Source organism: Suncus etruscus, chromosome 2 (assembly GCF_024139225.1).
Source record: "Suncus etruscus isolate mSunEtr1 chromosome 2, mSunEtr1.pri.cur, whole genome shotgun sequence".
NCBI classification, from domain to species: Eukaryota; Metazoa; Chordata; class Mammalia; order Eulipotyphla; family Soricidae; genus Suncus; species Suncus etruscus.
The window spans coordinates 88,871,373-88,892,582 of record NC_064849.1 but is presented as its reverse complement, the minus strand read 5'-3'; the positions used below and the strand labels follow the sequence as shown (position 1 = coordinate 88,892,582).

The 21,210-nt window shown below is 38.6% G+C and overlaps 1 protein-coding gene across 4 annotated transcripts in view; it reads right to left on the bottom strand.

Moving 5' to 3' along the window:
* CTNND2 (catenin delta 2) overlaps window positions 1-21,210 on the bottom strand; it is a 974,640-nt gene that overhangs the window by 226,701 nt on the left and 726,729 nt on the right. For all 4 annotated transcript variants that reach the window (XM_049767900.1, XM_049767903.1, XM_049767899.1 and 1 more), the window contains one exon: window positions 5,578-5,791. In XM_049767900.1, coding sequence (XP_049623857.1) covers window positions 5,578-5,791 — 214 coding nt within the window. The remainder of the gene's footprint in view (window positions 1-5,577; window positions 5,792-21,210) is intronic.

Genomic DNA, 21,210 nt, shown 5'->3' with positions numbered 1-21,210 from the left:
CTATTATCAGATAATGCAAACTTTATACTCAGGAAGGTTGTAAGGGACAAAGACGGACATTTTATATTAATCAAGGGGTACGTAGAGCAGGAAGAATTCACTATCCTAAACATATATGCACCGAATGAGGGGCCAGCAAAATATTTAATACAACTGTTGACAAATCTGAAAAATAATATCAACAACAACACAATAATTGTGGGGGACCTTAACACGGCTTTGTCAACACTGGACAGGTCAACCAGACTGAAACCCAACAAGAATATACTAGACCTGAGGAGAGAAATGGAAGAAAGAGGCCTAGTGGATATATATAGGACACTCCATCCCCAGAAACCTGGATACACATTCTTCTCCAATGTACATGGGACATTCTCCAGGATAGACTACATGCTGGCACATAAAACATACCTCCATAAGATCAAGAGGATAGAAATTTTGCAGACTACCTTCGCTGACCACAAGGCTCTGAAATTATTTGTGAACTCCAAAGGGACTCAGAAGAAACACTTTAACACCTGGAAGTTAAACAGCCTCATGCTCAATAACCAGTGGGTCCGAGATGAAATCAAGGAGGAAATAAAAAGGTTCCTGGAAACAAATGACAATAAAGACACAAACTCTCAGAACTTATGGGACACAGCAAAAGCAGTACTGAGAGGAAAATTTATAGCTTTGCAAGCACACATCAGGAAGGAAGAAGGAGCTTACCTGAGTAGCTTAATGACACAGCTAATAGAACTAGAAAATGCTCAACAAAAGGACCCAAGAATAGGAAGACAGAAGGAAATAACAAAGTTGAGAGCAGAAATCAACGAAGTGGAAACTCAAAAAACAATCCGAAAGATCAACGAAAGCAGAAGTTGGTTCTTTGAAAAAATAAACAAGATTGATAGACCACTGGCAAACCTAACAAAGAAAGAGAGAGAGAGAAACTTGATAACTCGTATCAGGAATGAAAAAGGAGAGATCACTACTGATATGACAGAGATTCAAAGGGTAATCAGAAACTACTTTGAAAAACTCTACGCCACTAAAAATGAGAACCTGGAAGAAATGGATAAATTCTTGGACTCTTATAATCTTCCACGGTTGAAGGAAGAGGATGTAGCATATCTAAACACCCCCATCACCATTGATGAAATTAAAACAGTAATCAAATGTCTGCCGAAAAACAAAAGCCCAGGTCCAGATGGATTCACTAATGAATTCTATCAAACTTTCCAAGAGGAACTACTGCCAATCTTGGCAAGACTCTTTCATGAAATTGAACAAACAGAAACACTTCCAAATAGCTTTTATGAAGCCAACATCACCTTGATACCTAAACCAGACAGAGACGCTACCAAAAAAGAAAATTACAGACCAATATCACTGATGAATGCAGATGCAAAGATCCTCAACAAAATCCTGGCAAATAGGATTCAATGCCTCGTTAAGAAGATCATCCACTACGATCAAGTAGGTTTCATCCCAGGAATGCAAGGCTGGTTTAACATCCGTAAATCTATCAACATAATACACAACATCAATAACAAGAAAAATAAAAACCACATGATCATATCAATAGATGCAGAGAAAGCATTTGATAAGGTCCAACACCCATTCTTGATCAAAACTCTCAGCAAGATGGGAATGGAGGGAACCTTTCTCAATATAGTGAAGGCCATCTACCACAAGCCAGTGGCAAATATTATCCTCAATGGAGAAAAACTGAAAGCCTTCCCTCTAAATTCTGGTACAAGACAAGGCTGTCCTCTCTCACCACTCCTATTCAACATAGCACTGGAAGTACTTGCTATAGCGATTAGGCAAGAAAAGGATATCAAGGGAATCCAGATAGGAAAGGAAGAAGTCAAGCTCTCACTGTTTGCAGATGACATGATACTCTACTTAGAAAACCCTAAAGACTCTATCAAAAAGCTTCTAGAAACAATAGACTCATATAGCAAGGTGGCAGGCTACAAAATTAACACACAAAAATCAATGGCCTTTCTATATACCAATAGTAATAAGGATGAAATGGACATTAAGAAAACAACCCCATTCACAATAGTACCACACAAACTCAAATATCTTGGAATCAACTTGACTAAATATGTGAAGGACCTATACAAAGAAAACTATAAAACTCTGCTCCAAGAAATAAGAGAGGACACACGGAAATGGAAACACATACCCTGCTCATGGATTGGCAGGATTAACATCATCAAAATGGCAATACTCCCCAAGGCATTATACAGATTTAATGCCATCCCTCTAAAGATACCCATGACATTCTTCAAAGAAGTGGATCAGACACTCTTGAAATTCATTTGGAACAATAAACACCCTCGAATAGCTAAAGCAATCATTGGGAAAAAGAATATGGGAGGAATTACTTTTCCCAACTTTAAACTGTACTACAAAGCAACAGTTATCAAAACAGCATGGTATTGGAATAAGGATAGGTCCTCAGATCAGTGGAATAGGCTTGAATACTCAGAAAATGTTCCCCAGACATACAACCATCTAATTTTTGATAAAGGAGCAGGAAATCCTAAATGGAGCAGGGAAAGCCTCTTCAACAAGTGGTGTTGGCACAATTGGATAGCCACTTGCAAAAAATTAAACTTAGACCCCCAGCTAACATCATGTACAAAGGTAAAATCTAAATGGATTAAAGACCTCGATATCAGCCCCATAAGCATAAGATATATAGAACAGCACATAGGCAAAACACTACAGGACATTACAGCCATCTTCAAGGAGGAAACTGCACTCTCCAAGCAAGTGAAAGCAGAGATTAACAGATGGGAATATATTAAGCTGAGAAGCTTCTGCACCTCAAAGGAAATAGTGCCCAGGATACAAGAGCCACCCACTGAGTGGGAGAAACTATTCACCCAATACCCATCAGATAAGGGGCTAATCTCCAAAATATACAAGGCACTGACAGAACTTTACAAGAAAAAAACATCTAACCCCATCAAAAAATGGGGAGAAGAAATGAACAGACACTTTGACAAAGAAGAAATACGCATGGCCAAAAGACACATGAAAAAATGTTCCACATCACTAATCATCAGGGAGATGCAAATCAAAACAACGATGAGATACCACCTCACACCCCAGAGAATGGCACACATCACAAAGAATGAGAATAAACAGTGTTGGCGGGGATGTGGAGAGAAAGGAACTCTTATCCACTGCTGGTGGGAATGCTGTCTAGTTCAACCTTTATGGAAAGCGATATGGAGATTCCTCCAAAAACTGGAAATCGAGCTCCCATACGATCCAGCTATACCACTCCTAGGAATATACCCTAGGAACACAAAAATACAATACAAAAACCCCTTCCTTACACCTATATTCATTGCAGCTCTATTTACCATAGCAAGACTCTGGAAACAACCAAGATGCCCTTCAACAGACGAATGGCTAAAGAAACTGTGGTACATATACACAATGGAATATTATGCAGCTGTCAGGAGAGATGAAGTCATGAAATTTTCCTATACATGGATGTACATGGAATCTATTATGCTGAGTGAAATAAGTCAGAGAGAGAGAGAAAAACGCAGAATGGTCTCACTCATCTATGGGTTTTAAGAAAAATGAAAGACACCCTTGTAATAATAATTTTCAGACACAAAAGAGAAAAGAGCTGGAAGTTCCAGCTCACCTCAGGAAGCTCACCACAAAGAGTGATGAGTTTAGTTAGAGAAATAACTACATTTTGAACTGTCCTAATATTGAGAATGTATGAGGGAAATGTAGAGCCTGTTTAGGGTACAGGCGGGGGTTGGGTGGGGAGGAGGGAGATTTGGGACTTGGGTGATGGGAATGTTGCACTGGTGATGGGTGGTGTTCCTTTTATGACTGAAACCCAAACACAATCATGTATGTAATCAAGGTGTTTAAATAAAAAAAAAATTATGCAAAAAAAAAAAAAAAAAAAAAAAGAAAGGTAGAAGACGGCTGTGGGAAATGCGCCCAGTCATTCTGAGTGAATTTAGCTCTGCTGCTTTAGATGGCAGCTGGCTGGACCCAGCAGTTCTTCTCTATTGGGAGAGGGCAGGGGACTTGGCAATTAGCACATGCTGATGAGGAAACAGAGGCTTTCAAAAGCAAGATATTCATGTCAAATGCTGCCAACACAGATCCCTCCACTAATGACTTGGGATCTTGTTCCTTGGAATCTCAAATCGATGATGAGAGCCTCTAGAAGGATTCCGCCCACTTTTGGAGTATTAGAGTTTTACCCCAGTTTATTACTTTCTCTTCTTCAAACAAAAACTAACTAGTCCTGCCTCTCAATTAGAGGGGGAAATAAGGGAGGCACCAACACCAAACAGGTGCAAGACTACTATGTAGTAGGATAGGTACATAGGGGACCACATATTCTAGCAGCCCTGGGGGTGAGGGAAGAGGATATGGGAGATAGGACAAAAATGGAGGTGTAGGGAGGACAATTTGGTAATGGGAATCCCCCCTGATTTTATGTAAATATTTACCTAAAATATTATTGTCAACAATATGTAAGCCACTATGATCAAAATAAAAATTATATTAAAAATGCATTGGGTGTAGTGAAGGTAATTGGGGTGGCAGCATTTTTACAAAACTTCTACACTCATGGAAAGATTTTCATGCTCACTTTGGAAATTTTTCTTACTATACTATGCTCAGCAGAAAGATTTGATTCCAGAAAATAAGTGCTACAGTGATTAGCTTTTACACAAATTATATCAGATATCTGGATCAATCAGATCTCACAGACCTTGTTCTCTTATCAGCGATTATCAATGCAGTTCTAAAATGTCCTATCATCAGGAGGTAAGATGCTTAATCCTTCTAATCCAAATAATAAGGGCAGTAACATTGCCATAAAAGTTGGGTGAGGGTTATCTGCTTTTTATTTTATTTTAATATGCACAAATCATATGCACTGCATTTGGTATACTTTCCTATTTGTTTTTTGCGTTACACTCAGTGATATTAGGGGACCTACAACCAGCTCAGTATGGAGGATCATGAGGTGTAGGGGATGGAACCAGGCCTCCTACACATAAAACACCAAACTTTCTCTCATTCACTTTCTTGAATACTTTGTCTCTCACTTGCACTCTCTCTTTTAGTAGGCATTATGGTTTCAAAATTGTTCCTGGTTGAGTTTCTGTCATACAATATCCACCACCCTTCACCATTGCATATTTCCCTCTATTAGTGTTCCCAAAAATCCCTTCCACCTACCCTACCCACTGCCTGCCTCCTGAGTAGGCAATTTTCTTCTTTCTCTCTCTTTCCTCTTTCCTTTTAGACACTGTACTTTGCACTATTGCTAATGAAATGGAACTATGAATATTACTTTATCCCCTTTCAGCACTACTCTAACTTGCATATGCCCTCTCTCTTTCTCTTTCTTTTTTCTCTGTCCAGTTCTGATATGTTTTTATTTGTAAACACAGCTGGAGGCTGTTTACCTTCCCAGCCTGGGAAGACCCTACAAGACCTGGCACTGGTGTAAACAGGTTGCTTGTTCTCCTGGGAATGAGAATGTGCTGTGAGTACCACCATGCTCAGAAGGATTCTTACCTGTCACCAGCTCCCGAATCTCCAAGTCGGTCGTCTTGCGAAGTAACCTCACCAGCGCCGGGATTCCCCCACAGTTCTTCAGGGCAATTTTGTTATCGTCATTGGCTTTGCCATAAACCAAGTTCCTCAGCGCACCACAGGCACTGCGGTGGACTTCGGTCATCCGATGGTCCAGCAGATCCACCAGGAGCTGGATGCCTCCTTGTCTCCTTATCTGAAAGCATACAGGATGGAACTTTAGTCTTAACTGTAGCACAGTGGGTAGGATGTTTGCCTGGCATTCAATATGGTCCCCTGAGCCTGAAGGAGTGATGTATGAGTGCAAAGCCAGGAGCAACCCATGAGCACCACTGGCTGTGGCCCCCAAACAGAAAAAATTCCAAAATCCTATTTTAAACCTAAAACCAGATTATCTTCTGCCATGAAACATTTCATTCACTATAATTTAGTTATAATATTTGTGAAAAATAGCTGGTATTGAATAAAATCGTCTTAAGAGGGTCTATTTTTCTTGTATTATTATTATTATTATTATTATTATTATTATTATTATTATATTATAGTTTAGGTCACCTGGTGACTAGTGCTAACATTTTCCCCTCATTTTTAGAGTTTATTTAAAAATGTATCACATAGTTGACATAACTGATCATAATACATTTTTTTCACGATAACAGATAGTGAAGTTATTAAGAAATAGAAGGAGAATAAAGAATTAAAAACTGGAAAAAAGGGGTGAGAGTTTATCAGGAGTCATATTTGTGAAAATTATTGTATCACCAATAAAGTCGTTAATACAGTAGATGAAGGTTTAGTACGCTCCCCTTTTTTTCCTTTAGAGATGGGAGATACATTAAAACAATATGTGTGTGTCAGTTGTTGTTTGCACAACAAAATATGGAAAAAATTGGAAAGAAAGATCTTTGGCCTAAAAAACAGAGAGATCTTACCCCCAAAGTATTTTGGCATAAGACCAACTCAAGGCTCCAGGCTTACTAGGTTGTCCAACCCCCTAGTCATTCTTGGTGGTCAGCTTTGTTTGGGGGCCATTTTGGGTAGTGCTCTAGAGTGACTCCAGGCTCTACACTCAACAATCACTGCTGGCTGAATCATGGAACCATATGGGACTTCAGGGATCATAAGTGGGCCCACAAACAAGGTGTGTGCCTTAATGCTGTGTTATAATGTTGACATTGTGGTATTAACACACAAAGTTCCTGCACCCCACCTCCATCAGAATGCCTGAGACCATACACAACAGCCCCTATGTCACCTCTAGTCCAATCTTCACCCTCCCACCCATCCCACACTGCTTGATCATCTGGGTTTTATTCTGCAGAGTAAAGGATTTGACACTGACATTTTAAAAATTCTTTATTTGAGCCCTTTGGTTACAAACATGCTTGTATTGGGTTCCAGTCATAAAATGCACACCCCCTTCACCAGTGCAACTTTTCTGTCACTGCTGTCCCCCTTTTCTTCCTCCCATGCTTGTCTTTGGGACAGGCTCTCTCATTATCATTGTCATGGTAGTTGTTGGTGCAGTTATTTCTCTAACTGCACTCACCACTTTTTGTGGTAAGCTTCAGATCATGGGCTGGTCCTTCCATCCCACATTTCTATTGTCTCTGGGTATTATTACAATACTGTCTCTTACTTTTCTTAAATCCCAAAGATAAGTGAGATTATTCTGTGTCTATCTCTCTCTCTCTGACTTATTTCACTTAGCATATTCATCTCCATGTCCATCCATGTATAGGTAAATTTCATGACCCCATTTTTCCTGAAAGCTGCATAGTATTCCATGGTGTGGATGTACCATAGTTTCTTTAGCTACTCATCTGTTGTCCAGCACCTGTGTTGTTTCCAGATTCTGCCACTGGCATTTTTGATTGGATTGTTTTGGCTCTCTTTAGAGGATGTGTTTTTGTTGTTATCCCACTCAATGTAGAAGTTCCCAGTGTCTAATGATGGTGATAAGTAAGGACTTCCTACAGACGAATTAATTGTAGTGAATTGGAGGCACACAAAGAGAAAAGTACAGAAATTACTACTCTTTTAGATTTTATTGATTTGTCTCAATTTCCAACTGTCAGAAATTCAAATGAATAGACTAGGGCCAAGAATGCCAGCCCATAGAAGAAATCTTTTCTTCTTCAAATAGGGAGGGAGTGCAGTTAAGGTAGAGAAGGAACCACTAGGACAATGAGAGTTGGGAATGATCATTCTGGATGAGAACTGGGTGCTGAAAGGAGAGAGATTGATGATGCTACTTCAATAAAAATATTGCCAACCAGAGTGTATAAAAAGAATCAAGGATGAGAAAGATAGAAGATAAAGGTATGTCATAGAAGCAGGTTGAGGAGAGGGGTGGGAGGGAAACTGGGAACATTAGTGATAGTAAATGTGCACAGTGATATTGTATGACTGAATCTCAATCATGAATAACTTTATATCTGTGGGAATAAACCAATATTGTAAGTCATAGTACCTCAATGAAAAAAGTTTAAAATAAAAAATTTTAAAAATGCAAGTACATCTCTTTTCAACTGAAATAATTATGGAAAGGGAACTGTAACTTGCTAACGGGTTTCTACACAAATGTCACTGCCTCCTTACATGAAGCAGATGTTGAAACCATGAATGAGTCTCACTCTTAAGACTTGCTAAACATAACTGCTCTCTTAAAGGGCTGACAGAGTGATGTGCAAACCCTTCCAATTATGCTTAGCCGGAGAATACTCCCAACAGTTCAAAGGAACTAGAAGCTAAGGGAGAAATCAGAACTGGTGCAAAATGTTCATAAAAAATCTTGAGCATAAGAAAGTTACATAGAAGGAAGGCTGGTCATAATACTAATAACAGGGTATCTGATCTCCAACTAATTTAAACATTTGATCAATAGAAACAAAATAACATTCAAGTTCAATGCTTTTTAAAACTCCTCCCAATTTTGACTTTGACTCAGTGACACTCAGGGGTTACTTCTGGCTATGCAGTCAGAAATTGCCCCTGGCATGGGGGAACATATGGGACTCCAGGGAATCAAACTGCAGTCCATCTTAGGCAATTGCAAGCAAGGAAGACGCCTTACCCCCTGTGCCACTGCTCTGGTCCCCCAATTTTGACTTTTAGGAAGGTGAAAGAATCCTTGAAATGTGTTTCCAAATTCATGTTCTCCTTCAGTCCTTTAATTTTTATTGTTGTTGTTATTGTTTTGGGCCACACCTGAATTTGCTTAAGAGTTAGTTGGCTCTCTACTCAAGAATCAATTATGGTAGGCTCAGAGGACTATATGAAATGTTGAGGATAAAACCCAGGTTGGTTACAAGGAAGACAAGCTGCCGACCACTTTCTTTCCAGTCCTGTTCTTTAATATTTAGATTAATTAAATTTCTGAATGTTAAACAGATTGGCTAGTTAACTTACAGACTTCTTGAAATTCTTTCTGGCAAAGATTTATTTGAATATCTCTGCATGTGTATAGAAAATATCATGTTCCATCCAGTAATATTTTTATTTAAATTCTCTTGGGGAATCAAAGGATTATAAATTGGCATGAAAGAGTCATTTGTCCCTTTCCTTAATTAGTTTTCTTATTATGGAAAACCCTTTGACCTCACAGATGTGTCAAGGCCTGGGTTTAAATTTCCCTGCTCATTCAAAAATGTTCAAATGCAGTTTTCTCTGGAAGATTAAACTACCCACATTCTCTAAGGCTGTACCCAGAATTTTGCTGGTCTTCACCCATCATTTCTATTTTATGGAAAATTTCCCTCATACCAGTCACATTCTGCATTTGTTAGGGAGTTGATTATTAAGGTCTGACTTCTGCTAGACAGTTATTTTTGTTTTATGTTGTTGTTGTTGTTTTTAATTTTTGGCCCACACCCAGTGATTACTCTTGGCTATGCACTCAGAAATAGCTCCTGGCTTGAGGGACCATATGGGACGCTGGGGATCGAATCCAGGTCTGTCCTAGGTCAGCTGCATGCAAGGCAAATGCCCTACCGCTGTGCTATTACTCAGGGCCCTAGACTGAGTTTCTTGCAATATAAGTTCCATTGTTTAATTCACCTTGTTTAGATAAGATACTTTCCCTCTTTCCAGTGAGTGTCACATGCACAGCAGGTGTTTGATGCATATATGGTGAATAAATGGGAGCAATGAATTATGGTCATGCCATTGTTTTCTAGCACTCAGATTTTCTAGCACCCAGTTTTGCAAAAAATAAGAATATCCCTCATTCAAGAGGAAAAACACACAGTTCACAGAGTTAAGAATATCTCCAAGGCACCATCTCACTCCACAGAGACTGCACACATCACAAAGAACAAGACTAATCAGTGCTGGCAGGGATGTAGGAAGAAAGAAACTCATTCATTGCTGGTGGAAATGTCATCTAGTCCAGCCTTTATGGAAAACAGTATGGAGATTCCTCAAAAAAACTGGAAACCGAGCTTCCATATGATATAGCTATACCACTCTTAGGGATATATACCCTAGGCACGCAAAAATACAATACAAAAATCCCTTTCTCACACCTTTGCTTGTAAATTGCAGCTCTATTTACAATAGCCGAACTCTGGAAACAACTGAGATGCCCTTGCACAGATGAATGGTTAAAGAAACTGTGGTACATATACACAGTAGACTATTATGCAGCCATCAGGAGAGATGAAGTCATGAAGTTTTCCTATACATGGATGTACATGAAAACTATTATTCTGAGTGAAATAAGCCAGAGAGAAAGAGAGACACAGAATAATATCACTGATCTATGGGTTTTTAAGAAAAATAAAAGACATTATTGTTATAATCCCCAGAGATGAAGGCCGGAAGGATCAACTCATGATATGAAGCTTACCACAAAGAGTGGTGAGTGCAGTTAGAAAAGTAACTACATTAACAACTACCATGACAATGTTAATGAGTAAGAGAAGTAGAATGGCTGTCTCAAATACAGGCAGGTGGTGGGGGAAGAGGAAGTGTCTCAAATACAGGCTGGGGTGGGGGAGGAGGGATATAGGGGGCATTGGTGGTGGGAATGTTGCACCAGTGAAGGGGTATGTTGTTTGTATGACTGAAATCAAACTACAATCATATTTGTAATCATGTTTAAATAAAGACATTATATATTAAAATAGACATTATATAAAAAAGGATGTCTCCAGGATCAGGGCAGCTCTTGAGAGTGGGTGTTATTCATAGAAGTTGGGACACCCAATGATTCAGAAGGGTAGATTCTTTCTATCCACCAAAAGAGCATAATAAAACATGTTGAAATTCTCATAGTCCTAAATTCCTAATTAGGAAAGGTGAATGTGATACTGATACAACAGGGAAGAAAAGAGAATAAACGGATGTTGAACAAAGAATAGCTAAGTTATTTTTAATATATCTTTTATTAGCTTTTTAAAAATATTATTTTATTGAAACAATTGTGTTCTACAGAGTCCTTCATAGTTGAATTTCAGATATACAATAAGCCAACGACCTCCCACCACCAGTGTCAACCTCCCTCCACCAATGGACCTAGAGTGCATTCTATACTACCATCCTTTGCTCCCTGGCTTGCCAGTGGAACAGGCCTCTTTACTCTTAGATTGTTAAAGTTCAGGTCTCTTAATTCAACATCATTGGTTTTTATCTTGGATATTAGTTCTGTTCTTATTTATTTCCCCACCAATACATCCAAGATCACTTGGCCCCTGGTCCACTTCCTTTCTTTAGTCCTTTCCTCTTAGTTTTATAAAAAAAATGTAGGAAAATGTTAGGCATGTTAGTTTTATTCAGGATTAGGGTCTACTGGGTCTTCATGTTGTGCAGTCACACTAGCTTCTGTAAACCCATGTCCAGTCTCCACACACAGCTAAGTTAGAACCACAGCCACCTTCTATTTCAGAAGGACTGACATTTTTGCAAAAAGGCTAAAAGATGAGAATCAGTTTATCTTTGTGTTATTTGCATGTGTGAACTTTACTTTAAAACTCACTGGGCCTAATTACTTTAATAATGATAAAAAAAAACATTAAAAAGGAGATAATAAAGCCATTCTTAAAGTTAGTCAGTTGCTAAGCCATTAAAAGCTCATGGAATAAGGAATCTATTTAGCGTCTATTTCAACTATATTTATTTTAACTATACTGCACGAAATAGTTCATATTCCAACTTATGGTAATGCATTTCCCATTTACACAACTTAATGAATTGAGCTATTAAAATATTATTCCGAAGCATTAACAGAGAAAATGAATTCAAAGTAAATGCAATATCAATTCTTAATGGTATAATGAGAATGCGGGATCTGCAGTGTGACCTTAATTAATGCCATACATCCAAATTTATAATGAAATCTTAAGTTCTATTGTAATTACTTAGAGACACGCAAACAAGATGATCAACTTTTATTTTGCCCTTATTTTGAGGGGTCACTAAGGGCATTTCTAATCACAACTTTCATTTTCTTGTTGAAATCTAGCTACAAATGCAAAAATTCAACTTCGGTTTTTGGAGGAAAACCTTCATCAGCCATGATGCTCACTCAGACACAGTGGGTTGGTACAGGTAATAGTCAGATTTTGAGTAACCTTCCTCCTGCTGAGCAAAAAACCCACATTTCCTTTTCTTCTCTCTCTTATTTGCTGCTGGACTTCTGGAGAGCATTGACACACTACCCTGCCCTCTCTTTGCTGCTGGCACTCTGTGGCTTTCCTCTGGCATCTTTATTCCCCCCCCCTCTTTTATTTGAAATAAAATTTTAATTAAAAATTATCAAAAAGTAATTATTAAAAAGTATCACCCTGAGATATTTAGTTCCAAAGTTGTTTATGATTGAGTTTCTGTCAAAGGATGTCCAACACCCTTTACCAGTGCACATTTCCACCAGTGTTCCCAGTTTCCCTCCCACCTTCCCCTCTGCCTGCCTCTGTGGCAGACTTTCTTCTTTTCTTCTCCCTTCTCCTTCTCCATAATTTTCTCCTCCTCCTCCCTGTTCCTGCTCCTTCTTCCTCTCTTTCATTAGATACTGTGGTTTGCAATATTGTTACTGAAGGGATATCTTACTTATCACTTTCCCTCCTTTCAGAACCCAATTCTTGTCCCGAGTGGTCACTTTCAACTATCATTGTTCTAGTGGTTCCTTCTCTGCTCTAAAGAGCACTCCCGCACTTTGTGCCAAGCTAGCTCTCATGGATGAATTGTTCCTCCAGGCCCCTTATTGTCTTTGGATATTATTACCATACTATATGAATGCAATAATTCTATGTACATCTCTCTCCCTCTGACTCATTGGCACCTTCATTTTTTAATTTCTCATAACACTAACTCTTCTACTTTTACTTTCTTTTTGTATTCAATCAGAAAACTCAAATAAATGTGCTACAGGGATCAGGTAGAACTTCACCATGTAAAACTACAAAGGGCTACTTACTTCTTTATAAATGGTTCTTTTTTCTCCAGTAACTATCAAGTGAATAAGTTCTAGGTATTCTTCATTTGGTTACTGGATAGTTAAAGTTCACTATGTTTCCTTACTTCATCTCCATGCAAGAGCCTCCAAAACTCATGTTTGTTTTTGGGTCACACCTGGAAGTTTTCAGGGGATCATGTTCTGTGAGGGATCAAGCCTGAGCTTCAGGCATGTAAAGCATGTGCTTAGATCTAGTGAGATATCTCTCGGACCCTAAAAGTCATTCTTGATATGAATCTCCCTCTAATAGCATGAAATCAAATTTGACAAACCATTGCATAACTTAATGGATTTTTATATAGAACAATAAAAGCCACAGGGTAATGTTGGCTTGTGGTACTAGTTGCTAAGCATTTATCAAATGAATAAAAAAATAGGTATGGGAGTTCTCATCTGTTCATTTCCATCACTCTGTTTTTTGTTTGTTTGTTTGCTTGTTTTTTGTTTTTTTTTTTTGGTCACACAAGGTGGTGCTCACGAGTTACTACTGGCTCTGTGTTCATAATTCACTCCTGACAGGCTCAGGGGGCCATATGGGAAGCCTGGGATCAAATCTGGGCCGGCTGTATGCAAGACAAATGCTCTCCCTGCTGCACTATTGCTCTGGTCACTTTCATTTTATTTTTCGCACTGTTCTTGAAAAGGCATTATTTTTCTTAAAACAGTTTTATACTTGTAGCCAGACTGAGCTGGACGCCCAGAGAAATATATAACCCGTGCCCCACTCATGCAGTCTACCCATAACTGTCACACCTATCCAGACCTTTACATTGCTGACAAATGGTGAACCTACATCAGCATCACCCATAACCATACTTTGCAATTAGGGCCCATTCCTACAATGGTACAAGTATTAATCTCTACAAGAGTAGGTCAACTGTCACTTCACAAAGGCTCATCCATGATCTACTCTGGCAGAGTCAGAGTAAACACACTCCTTAAACATTCTTTGTCCTCACCAAGTCATCTTCTCTCTTTTTTCCTTAACTACTAAAAGCCATTGATGTCTTTATTACCTCCATGACTGTGTCTGTACCACGAGGTCACTGACTTGGCATCAGCATGGACACTTTCTAGACTGGGATCTTTCGCTTATTAATAAGCAATGCTTCCGCCACTCCAAAAACTTCAAGGGTCAATGGCTCATTTTTTTAGCATTGAATAATGTACCCAAAGCAGTATAGTTCACTTAATCATTTACTTAGGAAAAGACACTATGATTGGTTTCAACTTTTCCCCATTATGAATAAAGCTGCTATAAATGTTCAAAGGCATGCTTTTTTGCTGGTGTATGTTTGTGAATTCTTTGAATAAATACAATGGAGCACAATAGTTGGGCTTTTAATAAGAGTATGTTTACCTTTTTTTTTTTTTTTTTTTTGCCTTTGGGCCACACTTAACAGTTCCCTAGGCCTAATCCTCGCTCTGCACTCAGAGATCATTCCTGGCAGTACTCAGGGGCACATGTGGAGAGCCAGCTGTCCTACCTCTTCATTCCTAGTATGTTTAACTTTGGAAGAAACTACTGATCTGTCTTTCACAGCGGTTGTGCATTTTGTATTTCCACCAACCGTGAAGAGATTCTGTTGCTTCTCAACTCTACTGGTGGGTGTCTGTGTTTTGTATCCTAAAATTCTAATAGATATGCAATAGGATCTCACAGTGTCTTCTTTGAAGAGTATGCAATTCTTACTTATTTAATGAATACAAATGACTGAATAAGAATGTTGAGATATGTTGGGGACACAGTAGCTTGAACTGTATCTAGAACAAGCACATCTCTTATTTATCTCTTTTGTAAGCTTGATAAATTCTCCTAAAGAATAATTAGAAAGGTATTTTCATACATAACTTAAAGAGACCATTTTCATTCATTTATCCAGTGAGTCTTTGATTTTTGTCTCATTGCCATAGCCAGTGGTGATCATATTCTGCACTCTGTGCTTAGAGATCATTCCTGTTGGTGCTCAAGGGATCCTCCTAGACAGTGCTGGGGAATGTACTGGGGTCAGCTACAGGCAAGGGAAGGAAATAACTTTTACATCTCTCTCCTGCTTTATCACTGAACTACTTTTGTTAAATGTCACTCACATTATTTCTTTGCCCAGCTGTGAATAGTAGGGTTATAGATGAGAAAAGGAAGTGAGAAGAAAGGAAGAAGATGGACACTGAAGGACATTTTTCTCTTTATTTCTTCAAGATAAATGAACATAAAGACTCAAATAAGGCAGAAATCTTTCCACTGATTGTCCTAGGAGGTCATTTGCAGAGAGGACTCTCAACTCTGCTGTGAGTGGTGTGTTGGGAGGAAGACTGAGCATTGTGCAGTGAGGGAATCTCTCCAGTGGAAAAAGGACTTTCCAACCTTCTACCATACAATCCACTAAATGGACTTAAACTTAAGCTCTAGGTCTTATAGTATCTAAAACTCATTCAAGAGTAGGATACAATGGTTTCTTCCATAAATTTTATTATATATAATAATATACATATATACATAGGGCACATATATAAGTTATATCTATAAAACCTATATATAAATAGATAGGTTTTGAAATTTAAAAAGAAATAAATGGGCAGTTAAATACAAAAAGGAAGCAATTAACTCACTCAGTGCAAGAAACAGAGTCTTCAACATTTAATAGATTGGTTACTTTTATTCATTTATTAAAATATATTTACTGAGGAATTAGTTATTATCATTAAACCAATATCAACATCAGTCAATGATTTATATAACCAATTACAGCAGCATTTGCATGCTCATGGTCATTCTCATAACAATGTGGTGATAAGGGATACTGGGAAAAGGTATTAGTGGAAGAGTGTAAGAAGGGACAGATGCCCTCTGGAGAGTTCCTTGGCTTATTGGGGCTCAAGAGATCAAAAAGGCCACTCAGCTAACTCTGGGTATGCAAAGGGAGCACTTTGGTGCTCGGATGAAAAGCATGGAGGTCAGACCAGTATTACTGAGCTGGTACATTTGGGACATGTGCCCAGTGAGAGCTAAGCTTCCTATACTTCTCAATGAAGTGTTTCATTTGAAGCAAAATAGATCTTTCTTCAGAGCTAACAGAAAGCAGATGGGCGAATGTTCAGACTAGAAGGAAATTTAAGTAAGACAGCTGGACCAAGTCTTCACTACTCTAGATAAGAACAAGCTGTACACTCAGAGAATTGAGTATACAGGTGACTGCAGTTGATTTAAAATGACTGTTCTGGATGTCAGTGATGACACGTTTTCTATCTCTACAGATTTCTCTCATAACTGCACAGTTGTAAATGTACTACTCAAATGATCATGAACAGGCGAAGAGACATGATCACCTTTCTTCTTGACTCTCACCACACTGCTTTATTGGGGACTGTGAACCCGGGCATCACAGCTCACTGAGCACACCACATGAATGATTACTGGCTTTAGGTGCCCTGAGTACAAGGGCACTTTTTCAACTCTAGAACTATGCTCACTTAAACTGAGACAAAGTGAGCATACTAGTTCTCATTGTTAGGACTAATTGTGGTGTATCAACACAGACAAAAAAACTGAAAGGAGCTATATCTCATGGAATAAAGATATTTATCCAACAAAATCAACAAAAGATTTTTCAGAATTGAGAGAAGTCTCTATAGTGCAAGCTGAATACTACCAAATAATAATCATTTTTAAAAAGCTGAATAAAAGGGGCTAGAGCAATTGTACAGTGGGTAGGACACTTGCCTTGCATGCTGCTGGCTTGGGTTTAGTTCTGGGCATCCCATATGGTCCCCTGAGCATTGCCAGGGTGTTTCCTGAGCTCTACTCAGTGTGGCCCCCAAATTTAAAAAAAAATGAGGAAAAATAAATAAAGGTTTGTTTAAGTAGTACAGTGAGTAGTGTATTGCCAGGAGTAATTACTGAGTTCAGAGTCAGGAATAACCCCTGAGCACTGCCAGGTATGACACACCCCCTAAAAATAAATATAGTTATCTTCAAAACTAAAAATAATCAGACAGCTACAAACAATTCAGAAAATAAATAGTGATAACTGTGTTCAGTTTTTTTCTTTTAACTCTTTTCTTTTTATAGACACACTTGATACTTATCAGCCATTCTGGAAGTGCTCAGAAGAGCAGTGGTGCCAAATTCACAGCACGTCTTGGTGACAGACACATGTTAGGCAAGTGCTTTAGCATTTGTACTATCTCTCCATCTCAAGAATCAAGGGGCTTCTGTATGAATGAAGTTGGATGAATGTAGTAGAAGTCATCTCTGGTGGGGGGATGAAAGGCAGGCAGCCCACATTACTCACATTTCCATGTTCCCTAATTGGTTGAAAGTGAAAGTTATTCCAATTTAAACCCAACCTATTTTAAAATTGTTTGGGGCATAATAAGTAAGTTCATTTCGCAGAAAGAACATGGGGGAAATGACACACACACACACACACACACACACACACACAGATTGATTAGAAAATGCATTCATGCTGAGTAAGCCAATGAGCTCAACAGGTCAAAGGCCTAACAAATGGTAAAAAGAGGAAAGAACCACATAATTTTGACTGAAATATGTCCATGAAGCAGTAGGGTTTTAATATTTAAAATTGATTTAGACATGCTCACTGAGAAGAAAAGTGACATTTGCTTTCTTCACAATTATACAAAATAAATTCCAAATGAATTTAACATTTAAATGCAAAGCAAGTCAAAAAATCTAGACAGAAAGAGTAGATATTTTTATATTAGGGGATAGGAAAGACTAAGGTAGATCAACTCATTGCAGCACTTAGTATGATAGTCAGGATATGGAAATGACCTAGATGGCTAATGGCAGATGAAAGGATAAGGAAGTAATAATGGGCTCTCTCTCTCTTTCATACACACACGTGCACACACAATGCTCTCTCTGTCACACATATGAACACTGGAATATTATAAAATCACAAGACAAAATCATTTATTTCACTGCAACTTGGGTGGAATTACATAGGGCATCATTTTGAGCCAAACAATCCAGAGGGAGAAGAAGCAATACTGGCTGACCTTGCCCATCTGTGGTACACAGAGAAACACAGCAAAGGAATAAATAGTACAATTCACTATCTATTTAAACACCTTGATTACAAATATGATTTATAGTTGGGTTTCAGTCATATGACTGGGAGAATTTTAGCATTGTGGATGTAGCAGAAAAAGTTTCTCTTATTTTTTATTTTTTTATTTTTTTGGTTTTTGGGCCATACCCAGCAGTGCTCAGGGGTTACTCCTGGCTGTCTGCTCAGAAATAGCTCCTGGCAGGCACGGGGGACCATATGGGACACCGGGATTCGAACCAACCACCTTAGGTCCTGGATCGGCTGCTTGCAAGGCAAACACCGCTGTGCTATCTCTCCGGGCCCAGTTTCCCTTATTTTTACCAATCTACTGGAGACAAGCTGGTATAGGTTTATGTTTTCATTTGCATTTTACAAAATACTTGTGAGATTGACTCTTTTTAAAATATCTTTACTTAAACACCTTGATTACAAATATGATTAGTGTTGGGTTTCAGCCATATAAAGAACACTCCCCTTCACCAGTGCAACATTCCCATCCCCAATGTACCAAATCTCCCTCCTCCTCAATCTCCCCCACCCCCCGCCTGGACTCGAGACAGGCTTTCTACTTCTCTCATTCATTCACATTGTTATGAGATTGACTCTTCTCTAATTGTGAATAGACTATACTGGGTATAAATTTGTTGAAAAAAGTTTACTGAGTCGTATAAATAAGAAGAGCAATAGATATAATAAAATGTTTTACTTATGACTGCAAAGAGTAGATGCTTATAAGGCTATGAAACCTTCAACGTTTTATTGCAATTTCAACATGATTGCATTTAAGCTGAAGAAGATGATTTTGGAACAATGCTCAGCTTTGATCCAGAATCTCAAGGAATCATAAAATTTAACAATATTTTGAGGAAGAATACAAAGTGAAATAATTTGATCTCACATCCTGCATTAAAGCCTCAATAATGAAAATATTAGGATACCAACAAAAGAGACAAGAGGGATGACTAGAAGAAAATGGTTAAGACATAAATAAAGTGGCACATTAAGTACTTCCTATGATAAAAAGAATCAACAAATAATGCTGAATGACTGAATTGTACGAGAAAATACTTCAGAAAGTTGTCTACAATACCTGTAAGAATGAAGAACTAAACATGTTAAATAACAGAAATCTTTCTGTGACTATTATAATTTCAAGGATTCAGGGTCTTCCACACAATAGGAAAATAACTGATTCTGAAGGTAATAATTGGGTGCATACATATGCCATTGCTTTCATGTCACCATCATGCTGACGAATAATGTTTCAATCTAATTCTACTTAATACATCTTCAGCTAATATCACTCCAAGACCTGAAGTAAGGACAACTCTTCATCTTCTTTTTTGACCAACTCAGTTTTGTACTTTTCTCTTTTATTAAAAACTCCCTCAGTCCTTGAGCCCTCCAAATCTTTCTCACAGGTTCCAGAGAAAGAATCTGAAACCAAATAGAAGATAAACAGAAGATATCCAATGTCTGGCCTCAAGCATTAATCAGCTCTTTTGTATGTGAATAGCTAACTTTATAGGTTAATAATTACTAATGGAGCATTTTTGCTCTTGATTTGGAAAATTTTGTCCTTAACAGATTTGGGGGTGGCAAAGTTCAACTCCTATATTGCTCAACTTCTCATAGAAAATATCAGAGAAATGTTGAGGAATAAGTGTAAATCTCCCTAAAGGAGGAAGATAAATTTAATGATGTGAAAATGACTTAAACACCTTATAATTTCAATAGAAGAAAACACACAGGGGGCTGGGAGAGTGCTCACTCAAAGGACTGGGACACATGATTAGTAAACAGAGACAGGAGATCCATCCCTCTGCACCATGTGGTCCCACCCACCCCACCAAGCGTACTACCAGGAATAACCCTAAGCACCAGACCCAGAGTAGAACCTGAACAATGTTGGATGTTGTTTAAAAATGTGTAAATATTACCTTAGAGCTTTCATTAGGTATTATCTATAGGTATTGTCCCATCCACACAATGAGTGATGTATGGAGTACAAAGTTTGCTTAGGTGCTGGAGTCAGTGGTAGCAAAGAGGACAATAAGCCCCCCTGAAGGAGGCCAGGAACTAATTTGTGCATGAGTCAGAACAGAAGGAAAAGAGCTGAGAAACACAAAGCCCAGGTCAGCAGTGGGGACTAGTATAAATATGTATCATAATTGGTTTCCATTGGTCTTGTTTCTCATTGCCTTTTCATCTGGTTTCCCCACCCCTTCTCTTGGGGTGTGTGTGTGTGTGTGTGTGTGTGTGTGTGTGTGTGTGTGAGGTTTTGTTTTTGATCTGAATAAATACAAGTCAGGAGGCCTTAGCTGGGAGCTGCCATCTAGGCTTGTGGTTCCACATTGCAGAGCATCTGGCTTGTTGGCAAACAGCTTGCAGTATGAGTTTCTTGCCTGCTAAAACTTCATATTTGTGTAGATTATTTATTGTGGGAAATTGCTATTAGATCAGTGCTTCTTGTCATAACCAGACTAAGGGTCATAGGATCTTCTCTTCCCCTCTGGAGATTGTGAAATGATCAACTTACAATTTAACTCATGATTCAACAGACTAGATAAAGCTTTTCTCAGAGGCCAACTTGGCATTTTCTACTCACGATTCATCTTCAAGAGAACTGACCACATAGGGTAATTTTCAATTCCTGGAACTCCACTTTCTCTTTTAGAACTAACAAACTATAAAGGAGACACTTGCAGGAAAGATGGAAGAGTGGCTAGTTCTAGGATCATGATTGGGGACAGGTGAGTCTATCAAAGGGAGTCATAGTGGGGTCTAAAGAAGAAAAAGGACAACCTCCAAAGGCCAGATGGATGATGAGGTAGCAGGGCTAGGAAGTGGTGCAGGGCTGTCTCTGGGGGCTTTGGGGATACTGTAAGGTCTCTGGGTTTTCTGGATACATGAGGTTAGAAAATGACTCTAGTGGTAGCCATTGTGCTTGTTCCACTGGGAGAGATGCAGAAGTTGCAGATGGGTTAAGAGCCTTTAACGAAGTTAGGGCAGAAAATAAGGGGTCAGACTGTGAGATGAATCCATTTATTTGATGATACTTAGGGGTTAATTACCCCTGGCTCT